At 39.9% G+C, this 14,239-nt stretch overlaps 1 protein-coding gene across 1 annotated transcript; it reads left to right on the top strand.

Annotated features, from left to right (window-relative positions):
* Positions 1–587: 587 nt before the first annotated feature.
* Positions 588–13,575, top strand: SLC4A1AP (solute carrier family 4 (anion exchanger), member 1, adaptor protein; the record flags this gene model as incomplete). Its single annotated transcript, XM_010075912.1, is given in 12 exon segments — positions 588–792; positions 1,311–1,433; positions 2,253–2,313; positions 3,198–3,337; positions 3,474–3,634; positions 4,724–4,793; positions 7,897–8,086; positions 8,657–8,765; positions 9,290–9,524; positions 11,080–11,147; positions 12,777–12,825; positions 13,526–13,575. Coding segments are annotated over 12 exon segments (1,461 nt in total), but the record flags the coding sequence as incomplete, so codon positions are not given.
* Positions 13,576–14,239: the final 664 nt, after the last annotated feature.

Consider the following 14,239-nt stretch of genomic DNA (forward strand, 5'->3'; position numbering starts at 1 on the left):
TTTTCCAACCTTCATGATTCCATGATTCTGTGAAGGGCAGAGCAAGGTGTTGGGTTTCCCCGTGCTGGTGTGCTGGGCACAGGGCAGCTCTGCCTCAGGCAGCTTCTGCTGGCGGGCAATGGGTGCAAAAGGCGTTTCTCTCCATCCGTGGGATGTATTGGGAAACTCTCTCCACAAGTGTGATGCCCCGGGAAAGTAAAGTGCTCGTATTTCTTTGTGATCAAGGGGAGCTTTTATTAGTAGGGACTTAGAAAGCACTCGGAGTGCCCCGCATGCACCTCAGAGGATTTACTTGCTCATTCCTCAGATTCTCCCATGTGGCACCACTAAAAAAATTTTGGATTCTGCCTTTAAAATACAATTACATTTGAGTCCCTATAACTATGCAGTAATGCTCGTTCCCCCCTTTCCCCCTTTAGAAAGGATATTAAAACAATACTTGGGGATGCAAACCATAACAAGCAGTCTAATAATTCTACTCTTTGAAAAGCACCATAATGATTTGTTTCTGTTATTGTACATAATCTGTGTGTGTGTTAAAAAGACTTCTTTTTTTTCATTTTCTTTCAAAAAACACTTCTGTAAAGTTACTGTTTGTCCCGTAGGGACCCGAAGAGGACCAGGAGTCTGAGTCAGAACTGACGGTGACACAGCTGAAGGCTTTGCGTAAGCAGCAGCAAGCAAAATTAGAAAAGACAATGCTGGGAGAGGACTCTGATGAGGAAGATGAAAAAGAGGAGAGAAGCAGCGAGAGGAGTCAGAACACTGATATGAGCTGCTCCTGGGGAATGGGTGAGTGATGACGCCTAAATCAGCCGATACACCTTGGAAGGTCCTTAAGCCAGCTTTCAGGGCATACTAGGCTTGAAATTCCAATCGGATGCCAAGTGTCCCAGTCCGGTGGAACCTGTTGAGTACAAATTAATCCTTTTCCTTTTAAAATGAAGAGTGCTGTGACAAGGTGAGCTTGTATCTGGTGAGAGGTATGCTAGAGTTCCTTTTAAAATCAGGAAGAAGATAATTTGCCTATGCTTATAAAGGGCCACCAAACTGGGAGCTTGGGTTAATGGTGTGTGGTTTGTCCCCAGGATGCGGTGATGTTCATCTGCGAAACTGTAGCTTATAGTGGAATAGCTAATAGCAAAAAAGCAGCAGGGTGGGCTTTGGATTGGATGCAGAAATTATATTCAAAGGAAATAATTTTAGGATGATGTAGCTGATACTTCTTTCAAATTAACAAAAGCTGAAATATACTGGTGTTCTCGTTCTGACGTTTCACTGTATTTATCTGCACTTTGTATGTCTTCTAGGGGAGGATGCTGAGGAGGATGAGGTTGAAGAAAACCCTATTGCTATTGATTTTCAGGATGTACAAGATGCCTTGTATGTGAAAGATCCTAGGAAGGCCTTACAGGGCTTTTTTGACAGAGAAGGTACTTTTTTTTTCTTTTCCTTTTTTCTTTTAATTAATTTTTGTCTATTTAGCGAAGTGTGATATTTGTGTTCTTGTTTTCCTTTGGGAATTAAGGTCTGGGAGCTAAACTTTTCTATTACACTGTGGGTAGGGTTTTTTGTTTGGTCAAGTTTGGGGGAGGTGTTTGGTTTTCGTTTTATTACAACTTAGCTCACCATTGCAGATCTGAGGCTTAGTTCCTCATTTCTAAACTGGGATTTACAGAGAGCACCTTGTATTCTTCTGGACTGACCCACCCTGCAGTATTTGAAGCTATGCTGAAAAATCCCAAACTATCAAATTCCAGACGGTTTTGTTTGGAGACTGCTGTGATTGTGAGATAGAATTGGAAAGTATAAAAAGACAAAAGGCAATAATGAATTAATTTAAACTTTTGGTGGTTGCTAGTGAAACTCAGAGATGACTCATTTATCTGCTGAAGTGAAAAATTAATCTTCAAGATAAGCAATATCTGTGAATCCAGACTGAAGTAATGACAGTTTGCATTGTCATTTCCATTAATACACACAGACGAAAGATCGTTTTTTCTTTGAACTACGTATTCCTGAACAGGCTAGTTGTAGATTTTTGATCTGAAAAAGCCTTGATTATGAAAAACAACCAAATGAGCATAATATCAGTTGAAGATCCCTTGGCTTAAAAAAAAGGCAAATTCAGTGCTTTGATATGTAACAAGGGCATTTGATGCCTTTTGTTTAACCATGACATTCTCTGCTGTAAAGATTATTCCTGCTTCTTTCAATTTTGGTAACGATATCAACTTTCTTTTCCTTTGTAGGAGAAGAGTTGGTATATGAATACGATGATCGTGGGCACAATAGCTGGCTATGCAGAATCAAGTACGTATCTCTCTGTTCACTTTTGTACATAGAAGCTGGCTTCCTTGAATTCACAGACGAAAGCTCCAGGAATTGTCTTGTCACGCTCGGCAAGGAGGCCAGCTGGAATTAGACCTAAGCCCTGATACTGAGACAGAAGTTCAAGGATCAGTGCCTAGTTCAGTGTCTGCACTCCTTTCTGGTCTGGCAGCATTTGGTGTTCCTTAGAGATGAAAATCAGAAAAGCAAGGCTCTAAATTCTTTCAATTCCCCTCGTTTTGAGAAATACATTCAATCTAAATACAAGGGAAGAAACTGGGAGGTTGTGTCTTTTACTTCCTAATGAGAGAGAGAAAAAAAAGTCGTTCTACTCTGTATCCAATTTCAGTTCTTGTGTATGGTATAAGGCAGATGAGTTCCTTCAAGAGGCCACTGACATCATTCTTTTATTAGACAGGAGAAGGTGAGGTGGAGATTAAGTCAGCAGGATAGATCTCAAACGGATAGGTACAACTTTTCAATGGTTGTACTGCTTCCAGAACCTTTGCCTCAGTATGGTGTAAAATATCTGTTACTGGTGTCGCATGGATGCGAGCTCTTGGTGCTTAAAATGATTCAGGGATTGATGTTTAACATTTTTAACTTCTTGTGTTCCCAGTGGAATGAATACAGGAAGCATTATTGTTTGGACTAGTTAAATAAAAAATTACTCGCATGCTTTAGGAAATCCACGCTTGTGTTTTGACTAGCACTGTAGGAGATGAAAAATGAAAATACCTAACCCACAAAAAAAGAGTAGAGTGAAATGGGAAGAGCAGTGCCACTGTCATAAATATGATAGCTGAGCTGCATCTGTGAAAAGCTGTTTGTATTGGAGCTGTCCTCTGATCCTTCGAACTGAACAGGCTGCCTGTGGATGACGCATCAGGGAAGCAGCTGGTGGCAGAGGTGCTCCATTCAGGAAAGAAGAAGGAAGCGATGATACAGTGCGCCCTGGAAGCTTGCAGGCTGCTCGATGCTCGGGGAGTCCTGAGGCAAGAAGCAGGTGAATAACTGGTCAAATGCTGTGGTCATTCTCAAAGCGCTACACCAGATATTTGAGATTGCTATCTTGAGTTTGTTTTGTTGCTCAGTGCTATGCAAACAGTTTTGTTTCTTGCCCTCTCCCTTACCTTTCCCAGTATCCCGAAAAAGGAAATCAAAGAACTGGGAGGACGAGGATTTTTATGACAGTGATGATGACACCTTCCTTGATCGAACTGGTGCTGTAGAAAAGAAGCGACTGAACAGAATGAAAAAAGCTGGTAAAATAGAAGAAAAACCAGAGACTTATGACTCTCTGGTAAGAAGAATTATTATGACATGCCAGGCTTATTTTCTCCTGCATGTATTGTTACTAAGCCTGAACTCTTAGTGTCATTTAAGACCTTTAGATATTAATTGGCCAAGGTAGAATAAAATCAGGCAAGATTTGATGCCTGTAGAATGAGAGGCTTTCTAAGGTTTTGAGAGGGGAAAAAATGGGGTATAGAAGAAACCTTAGACTTTTTAAACAACAGAGTGGTTTGTTATTCCAGTTTAGTACTTAGTATCCACATCACAGAAACCATCATTGTGACTGCTGCTGACTGGCACAGATCTGCCACAGTACGCAGAAGGGATGACTGCCCGAAGAGAATGAAGTGCTCTGTCACCAGGAAGCCTCATGTCTTAAGACCAAGTCAGTCTGTAGAAAAAGTAGTCTGCAGCTGCGTGCGTTGTCCCTTCTCTGGAGAACAGGGTTCAGTCCTTAAGTTCTGTCACTGTGTACAAGAGTTTGATTTGTCATAAGCTAGGGGAGGCAAGAGAACTTTGTAACTCTGAGCAGTGCTTTTTTGCTTTGTGGACAATATCTATAAATACCTGAAAAAATTGCCTACTTTCTTGAAGTGGAAGCACACTACCTTGCTCTTGCCTGTGTAGTATTGCCTTCTACCTACTGGATCAAAACAGGGGATGAAGGAAGCACCAGAACGTGATACTTTTAAAATAGTTTTAAATTATCAGAAAATAATGGCAAGCACAGGGCCCATCCCAGAGGAAGATCTCATTCTGCTTCAAATAACGAGCAGCCGGACTGACAGGGGTGTGCCAACAGACAAGAGGTGTGGGAGAGCAGGGATAGGGAGGATCACAGTGACGATGGAACATTGATGCAGAAGCATTATACATACTTTCGTATTTCAGAAATAAAATTATTTGAACAGTATGTGAAAGGACTGATAAGTTCTGTAGGAACAATCTAGACTATAATTTTTTCAGCCCAGAAACTCCTGGGCAAAAAGATCAGAAGGAGAAAAATGGAGGTAATCTGGTAGGATGTTTGAGTAACTCTTAAAAGGGGATTTTTAAGAAGATAAAAAGATCTTCTAAGTGTGTTGTTCTTTCATAGGTCAGAAAGCTAAAAGAAGCTGAAAATGAGCTTTCTGAGATAACAGAGAAGCTGAAGGCTTCAGGGAAAGGTAAGGCATGAAGTTTATTTGATTGTAGTGCTTTCCTTAACGAACAGTAAAGAAATTAAAATTTATCTTATGGGTATCTGCAATATGTAAGTTAAGGTGACCAGGTGAGTCTACAAGCTCCTGGAGCATAAGAGGGGTGAGCATTATTACTGTTTATCTGCTGATATTGGTAAAACTGACCCAATTCGAGGAACATGTTTTTTTCTACTCCCTCCAAAACCATTCAAAAGGGAAGAGCAAACAACAGACAGAAGAGACAGTACCTTCTATTTCATGTGTCTCATTGCAGATGCACCTTAAAAAGGTGGGAAAAGAGAAATGTGGCATCAAAGCAGTTGACGCATAGCCTGTATGTTCAGTGAACTTATGGCTTACGTGGGTGCCATTCAGGTTCTGGGATTATGTCTTTGGGTACAAAGGCAGAGCCTTTCCAAAGTGGGGACTGTATCAGGTACTGAGTTCGATTTTAAACCTTGCTACACAAACTGCTGCATTCTGATGTCTTGTGGAATAAAAGGAAGTCATGAAGGAAATGTGTTTAGGCTGGTTCTTCATACAAAAAGCTTTTAACAGAGTTGGCGTTAATCAAGGCTGCAGTTTGTCAGCAGAATTTCTCTCCAGGAAGCCCCGCAACAGTCTGAGAGCTGGGCTATCTTTGTGCATTAGATGGGTATTTTCCTCTCTAGTGCTGCGGTCTGAGACATGTCCCTCCCAGCTTCTGTGTGCTATGATGCCTTTGTTTCTGCTGATACTGTTTCTCAACAAAGCTGTTAAATCATATTGTAGTAGAGGCTTGGAGAAGGAAGAATCTGTTCATTTAGAGACTTTTACTAGCAGCAGATAATTCTGATCTATGTTGTTGTGGTTTGGTAAATGAGAACTGGCTACAGAGCTGGTTTAGAGCCTTGGGAAAAGGGCAGTCCCAGCACTCACTGCAATGCAGTGTAATTCAGGATCGGATGGGAATCTCCTAGAGCCAGGCCAGGATAAACCATAGTGAATATTGCATCATCAGGTACGTTGTGTGTGTGTGTGAGGATGATTTGTAGCCTAAGGGCAAGAGTATAGAGACCAGTGAGTGAATGACAGGCTAAATTGCAACGCCTCACGCACCTGGAGGAATTGAGTGGTTGTCTGAGATCAGAGCAGAAGTTCACAAATTGTTCTCTGGAGCTCTTCAGAACGAACTACTGATGGACTGACTGGGTATCTCTCATTCACTGAAACAGCTGAATGAAAATCAAGCACGTAGAGTTCTTCAGTCTCTTCTTTGGTTGCCTGTTCAGAATAAAATCATCAATAAGTTGATGGTGCAGTAAATAGCCCTACAGCTTTCTTCCCTGGAATATAAAGTATAAGAGCCCTGGTTGATTCACCTCCTCGCAATGTCAGATTTCACTTCAGTGCTGTAGAAAACTGCTGCAGCAGATACTGAGTGCTGACAGTAACCCTGCAGCTGAAGGACCTGAGATGAGGCACTGCTGGTGGAATCAAGTAGACACTCCTGTTTGCACAAAGGGTGATCTGACTCGCTGAAGATCTCCCACTGACTGAAGCACTCTTACTCTGGTCTGCAGCCAAAGAAGCGAGTTGTGGAGTTGTACCTTTAATTGTTCTAAGTTGTCATTCTAGACACTAAACGCTATCTTTGAAATGAGGTGTTTAAATCAAATGGTCATGCTGCTCAGCTTCTGCCTCCTGGGAGTTTCAGACTGTTTATCAACGTCTTTTCATCAATGGTTTTTGTCTCAGCTCATACAAAGAGTTAAGAGGAAAAAGAAGAGTATTTCTATCTGAATTTCTTTTAGGACATGTTTTGTCATCATTTATATTTGCGTGGAGGTGGATGCTACAACTCTTTCTTATAGAATGAATCATAGAATCATAGAATCATAGAATGACCCGGGTTGGAAGGGACCTCAAGGATCATGTAGTTCCAACCCCCCTGCCTGGCAGGGCCTTTTAATTCTGCATGTCTTTGAACAGTTACTGTTACGACTTTCATATATTTGGAAGTTGTAAACTGTTTTGTTCTAGATAAGCAATATCCTTCTCAATTGAGTCAATCTGAAACATGAGTCTTATCAGACTTTTCTCTTAATATTTAAGTCATGTAAAACTGCTTGAATATGTTCTCTTAACAATAACTGAGACTATTTTATTTGTACACATTTAAAATTTCAGGTGCTACTTAATTAGCTCAAGCTGAACTGAAAATAACTCATTGGTCACATAATTATTCTTGTGCTTATATACATAAATGCTTATAAGGCAGCAAATAACTATCATATTTGCCACTTTCATATAACATTACCAGGCAGAAGACTGCCTGTCAAAAGGCATGTCAAAATTCTAGCAACAACATTTTTCTTTGTTTGCCTCCAAGTTATTTTTGAACACAATATAAAAACTTCAGAATCTTTGTTCAAGCCCAAAAAATGAGTTTTCCTGGGGTTTTTGTTTGGGTTTTTTGAAATGCATATGTTAGAATTCTGTGTTTATTTTTCTTAGTTATTAGAGCTTTAGTTTTTCCTCCTTTTATTTTGGTTAGTCAAATATACATAGAATTATTAATATTTGAAATCAGGTGGAGTAGAAAGACTGTCATTATTCTTTTTCAAGTAGAGAGCAGTGTCTTCTTGTTAGAAAATCCAGTCAAAACCAAGGTGAATTTTGTATGAACAGCCTAACATGAAACTATTAAGCCAAAATGGGATTCTGCACGCAGTGGAGTGGGATTCTTTGTATCTGTTTATTTTGGTCTGTGGCTACAAAAAGAACACTTACGCGGCTTTTTTAGGGACAGCAGATACTGAAGTGGAATGAACAACCTAAAATAGAGACACTTACTCCTAAAGAAATGTTCTGTTTTAAGAGAGAGATTTTGTTATGTAAGCAGATTAAGGTTTACGGTATGGCTTTTGTTAGGAGAAATGCTTTCATCTTTCTAGGGCTAACAACCTTCGGTATTTCACCATTGGACAGAAACTCTCAGAGAGGATAGTTGTTCATGCATACCTTAGTCCCTAAAGGTAGGACTTGATGAGTAGAGTTTTCATCTCCCCACCCATAACAATATGTATCTTCCCTTTGTCTTGCTTAGTCCAGTCCCAGCCAGCAGCTCAAGATTCCCTGGATGAATTCATGACTGAAATAAAATCAGGATGCACCTTAGACGGCGTGGCACGAAAGAAGCTTCACTTGCGGTCGTTTGAACTGAAGAAGGAGCAGCAGAGACTGAAAGGGTTAATAAAGCTTGTCAAGCCTGCAGAACTGCCTGAGCTGAAGCCCCAGTAAGTCAGCTTTGGTGTCAGCTTTGTTAATTTTTTTTCCCCCAGCCCAGATCCAAAAGGAACTGAGGAATTTTAAGGGTTATTATGTGCAACATGAGAACCACTTTTGCTCTTTGAAATGTGGGTGGAAGTCAAGTGTAGTGGCTAGCAACACGGCTACAACGCAGGTGGGCGAGTGCGGGGTTCATCGTTGGCTAGTGGCAGCTTGATTAGAGGTTTAACTACTTATAAAGGTACTTCAGTTGAGATTGGGCTTTCGAGTGTGTTTTATATATACATATATATTAGATACAGATGTAAGTATGTGCATGCAATTGAATTTGAGGCGAGCTTTTTTTTTCCCTTTTTTATTTTTTTCTTGCTGGATGGCAAGTGTTCGAATCCTACAGCGTGTATGTAGGACAGAGGAGTCATCTCCTGCAGCTTTGTCCTTGGGTGTTCCAAGCAAGAGAGAAATAAAAGGATTTTTATATATCTACTTCTAATTTGCAGATTTTTTGCATTTGTAAATATAAGACTTGTTTGATACTTTGTACGCTGGTTTTTTTTATATCTAATTTTTATTAGGAGTGGGAGTAACAGTCTAGAAGCAGAGAGCAAGCCTAAAAAGATGACCCTGCCTCTCTTTGGAGCAATGAAAGGGGGGAGCAAATTCAAGCTGAAAACTGGCAGCCTAGGGGTAAGTTAAACAGTAAGTACTGTGAGTCAGAGGCTATTCCTCAGACACCTTCTCAGGCTATGGAGGCTGTAGGTGGCAACCATGTCTCCTCCTCCTCCTATGTATGGAAACACAGGGCAGCAAGCAGGGGCTGTCAGACACTGATCGCTGCCAGGAATTGCCAGTTTGTGCCCTGAGGCACGGCTGCAGTCTGGGGACATCAGCCTGGACCACTGTTACACCTCAGCAGCTGGTCCTTTGCCTTCTTTTGTTTTTCTTGGTCTTTTAGCAAAGATGATATCCAAGCTTGGTTCAGTTTCCAGTGTCCCTCTTAGGAAAAGACTGCACTCCTTGTCTATGGGCTGGAACATACTTTTTCATCTTCCGTCTCTACTAATAACTTTTCCTTAAAACTTAACTACCCTTCATCCTAAGAGTGTTTCCTTGCACTCAAAAGCACTCTGAGTGCTTTTTCCTGTGATGAATACCTGTGACATTTACCTCCATATTATCTTAGCACTGATGCACAAGTCTTTCTCCTGCAGAAGTTGCCTGTCAAGCGTCCAGACATCCCTGAAAGCTTGTTAAAAATGAAAGATGATGGACCAGAGGAGGAGGAAGAAGAGGAAGAAATGGAGGAGGAGCAAGAAGCAGATGGAACAAACAGCAAAGCATCAAGCCCGGAAATGAAAATGGCAACAGAGGAAGAAACAGGAAAAGAAACAGATGCTGCCGATGGTTCTCCTTGCAATAAGAAGAATCTAGAATCCTTTCAGGATGGTAAAATGTTGGTTTTGATTTTTCTGGTAATGAAGCTGTGTCTGTTACTGCTGGATTTTTTTAGAGCTATGTGAATCTCCTAAGGTTTGAGTCACAGGTTCTCCAAGCCGATTTATTTTCCACAGATTTTTGCCGTAAGTCCCAGAGTCAGTATGCCAATAGATGAGTTTCAGACAGTTGCAGCTGAAACTCTGCTTGGCAGTCACTTTTTCATGCTTTTGGTGGCAATGTCCTGTACTCAAGAAATGTGCTATTTTGATAAACCCTGCTTTCATTCGATGGAGTGTCCATATGATAACAAATAGAACATACTGTTGGCATGGAGAGTGACTTAATAAGAGAAGAAATGTCTGTGTAAAGCTTCAGGTGAGTTTGTAAGGAGGAAAAATAATTTTTAAAATGGTATATATAATACTCAGCTCTTTCTTATTTATTTTTTTCCCCAGGGGTTAATTTTCTGCCTGAGCCAAGGATACTAAGGAATAAGCCTCAGATGGGACCTTCACAAGAGAAATCTCAAGGTGAGCAATGCCATTTTGACTCTATTGTACAGTACCATGTGGGTTTAGAAACTGTCTAAAGGAGCTATTGTCATCTTCTGTCAGCAGAAGGAAACTAAGCCTAATCCTAGAGCTTAAAATAAGAATTTAGAATTCAAATTAAGGACTCTGTTTTGCTTGGGAAGTGGTAAACGTATAGTGAAGATAGGTCACTGCAACTACATTTCAGTTCTTCTTACTTTTCATAATCATTAACTGGTTTGAGAGCCTTTGTTTTTAAAAAAAAACAGCATGAGAAGTTATTTTAATTTAGGAGCATAAACATAACACTTTTTTTACCCTCTTATTTTCTTGCAGTAGCTTTTAACATTACAGAAGGACAGAACTTTCCTTTTATGAAGTGACAAATACTAGATAACATTAGCTAATAGTCTGTTAGTGACTCAGATGGCCCCTCTACATGTACATGGAAAAAAAAATCAGATCCTCAAAATGAAGACTGTGTTTGGTGTACTGAATGTTTGGAGGAGATCTGCATAAATTTTCTATTTTTTCCATAACTCAGACTCTAAAGAATGTTGTCCTGTCCTTAATTCACAAGAGTCTCAATATTTCACAGATGAAGTGACAGAAAAACCTTCTATCTTTCTGTCTTCATCTTGCCTATGTTACTCTGAAATTACTGTTGGGTTTGTTTTGGTTTTTTTTAAAAAGCGTGTTGGTCCTGCACGTTTCCTACTGTTACCTTCCAGATCAGTCACTGCAGTGGTTACAGACAGAGAGTATCCTTTTAGAAAGCAAACATCTGCCATATACCTAAAAGTGAACACATTAAACTGCATTCAGGTAGGTCAGTGCCAGTGTATTAGACGTAAGTTAATCTATGAAAATCAAAAATATGTTCATTGGTCTTCAGCACTAATTTTGTTGCAGTGAGCTGTCTTGGATTTCCTTTTAGATGTATCCATTTTAATGTGGATTTTCTATAAGATTATTTCTGATAGAATTGGTCATGATTCATGATGTGTCATAAAACAAATCTTCTTTCTTGTCAGCATTTGAGGCAGTACATAAGGAACCCGAAGAAACATCTGAGAAAGTGAAGATCAATAGCTCAAACAAGGTCAGTTATGATACCATGACTCTGTAGCTTAAGATTCGTATTAAAATGTAAAGTGTATGAGCCTTGGATGTTTTGGGACACAGACAATTGTTGCCTTCTTGGAGCTAGGCAGGAACAGCAAGCAGATAGCCTAGTGATTATTGTGAGGCTCTTCCCTTGGGAGTGCATCCACCCTTCTGCTGACTGCCACTGAAGATTACTGTGCTGACCATTGGGACAGTTTTGTTGTGGCGGCCACCTAATTCTAGCCCTGCACCACTCACTTAAAGAAACTTAACTCTGCGCGACCACCTTGTTAGTCCTGGCGAAGGACCCAAGGAGGCACAGTCTTTAGATCATTCTCTGTTGCTGGTCTACAAAGCGTATTGATAAAGAAAGCAAGAGTAAATTCATACTGTTAAAGCCCCAGTTATACCATTTACCGTACGAATATGGGAGAACAGGGCAGCTTCTCATCAGCACAGAGTTCGCTGTAACACCAAGCATTCTCCAAATACCAGTGGCTTAGCTCTATTCTCTCTTCCATCACAAATCCCTTTTTACACATGCTGTCTCTGCCTTTGGGCTCAGATCTTGAATGGATAATATCAATCAGACGTCAGCTTTGGGGTTTTATTCCTCATTTAATATTTGCAGAATAACTTTGAATCATGTAAAACTGGAAAAACAATTTTAAAGTGACTGTTCACAAGCCATACTTAAAAACTGTTCAACTCTGGAGTCTAATGTTCTGGAAAATATTAGTCTTCCAAAAGAACTGGTTTAGAGGTTAATTTGGGGAAGGAAAGTTTTTTGAGGGAATGAAAAATTGCTTCAGCTGCATAACTGAAGACTGTCATGATACTACAGAGTAATGCAAATCAGTGCTGAGGAACTTGGCTACTTTTTGAGCTCTTGAGTCCTGCACTCTATAGTTGTATGAATTTTTTTGATAGCTACCTGCAGATGTTCAAAACAAAAGTTTTTGGGAAGACAATGCTGATGTGGCAAAACTTAAAAATCTAGGAACAAAAAGACATTGTTGTGTCAACATTTGAATTGCAAGCGACCTGTTTCAGTTTGCTTTAAAGGTTTCAGTGATGCCAGTGGGACATGAAAAAATGGCTTTTATTTTCTTTTGAAAAACTGTTACCTTCATCTAGCAACTGAACTTCTATATACTCCAGTTTGAAAGTCACCTTAAAGCCAAAGTTTTCAGTGGGATTGCACGCTGAAATCAGTAAAGCACTTGAAAATCCTACTCTGAAGTTTTTCACTGCATAAAGAAATTGTGTCAAATTACACTACCCAACATTAGGATAAGAAGATGAAACTGTCCAGAAGCAGACCCTTGGCAGTGGTCCTGTTTTGATGGGAGATGGGACGGGATGACCTCCAGAAGTCCCATCTAATCAGCATTTCTATTACTCTGTGACTCTGTGACTACTGGGAATAAACTGGATCTATTTGAGGGTTTGATATTTTTTCTTTCCTCTGTATTCCCTGACTCTTGTACAAATAACCCTCACCTTTCACTAATTCAGAGACAAATAACTGAGAGATTTAGTGGCTGTGACACATTGCTGGAGGAGTGGAGCACTTCAAAAATCTTTTCTCCTTTTGCAGGTCCAGCAACCTTTTTTTTCTTCACAGTATCCAGATGATGACCCAGACTATTGCATATGGATCCCTCCTGCAGGTATCATCATTTCCTTACCATTTTTAGTCTTATAACTCAAAAATCTACCTAATAAGTAGCCAGGACGTCCTTGTAACTTCTTGAGGAAAAAAGTAATTCAGGAATACTTACCCAGAACCTGATGTTTCCTGGCACGTTATGCCCCATATTTGCTAGATTCATTACTATAATTTTTATAAGGCTGTTGCAGGCTTATAATATAGATAGGCTCCAAAGGGAATAAGAAAAGTGAGAATAAATTTCACTGAGGTGAACTATAATCTGGTGAATCATGCTTTGATGAAAAGATTGCACTTCCCAGGCATATGAATCCACTGGAACAAAATACCTGGTTCAGTAACTCAGAGATCTGATCTGGAATAGCTAAGGGAGCTGTGTCCATACGAGGAAGCTCCTTTTTCTGTCTCTGCCTGCTAATTATCAGACTTATCTTCTGTCTAAACTGGCATAATGAGGACACAAGAAAAAAAAAAAGAAAACAAAACTATGAATATATGATGGAATATTGACACTATTAGTAAGATTAAGAGGAATTATAGGTATCAATCAAAAGACTATTTGAATTGTAATACCCAGTCTTTTTATCCGCTTTGTGTTGGTCTGACTTGTGCTGCTTAGAGACTATTTCATATTGGATACAAATTTGTCTTGGATGAGGAGGAAAAAAAAAATAATGCAACTCTTCCTCTTTGTCCATTAGGTCAAAGCGGTGATGGCAAGACTCATCTCAATGAAAAATATGGCTACTAAGCCTCGAGCGCCCCAGAGTATATCTGAGGTTTGAAGGGCTGCTCTACTTTGGACTCTACCACACGTTACATGAGGAGAAGAGTTGGTTTTTCAGACGCTGTTCCAAATTCAAGGGCATCAGCAGCCACTCTGGCTGTTAGCTCTCCCTGTGTGTCCTCTGTCTTCCAGATACTTTTAAAAAAGTAAAAGCCCACACATTCTTCTCTCTACTCCACTTTTACCTTTGTCCTTTTTATTTGGCTTGAAACTGTAGGCTTGTTTCTCCTTTTGTAAATAAAAATATACAAAAAGTATTAAAAAATATACCTCTGTATACTTACAGGCTTGATAAAATTGTTTCGTGTTGGTTTTATGCAATTAAAATGAGAAACACTACTGGTTTGCTTCTGTGTCTGCTGTTTGAAAATACGGTCATGGTAAACACTACATAAAACTTGATAAAGTTAGTAACTCAGAACTGAGTTTTGGGGCCTAAGCAGAGAAGTTTTCTAACGGAAAAGGGAAGCACAGAGTTTTATGGAGCTTTATCAAGTCAGCTAAGAAATCTGTTGGGGATTTTGTGCTGTAGGATTTTGTTAAGCGTTTCTCCCTACCCAAAATGCATGGAAGTCTCATTAAGGGAATTGGGATCTCTGATGGAGCTAGAAGAAGAACTGTCGCTAGA

The sequence above is a fragment of the Pterocles gutturalis genome, unplaced genomic scaffold, assembly GCF_000699245.1.
Source record: "Pterocles gutturalis isolate BGI_N339 unplaced genomic scaffold, ASM69924v1 scaffold42021, whole genome shotgun sequence".
Taxonomy (NCBI): domain Eukaryota; kingdom Metazoa; phylum Chordata; class Aves; order Pterocliformes; family Pteroclidae; genus Pterocles; species Pterocles gutturalis.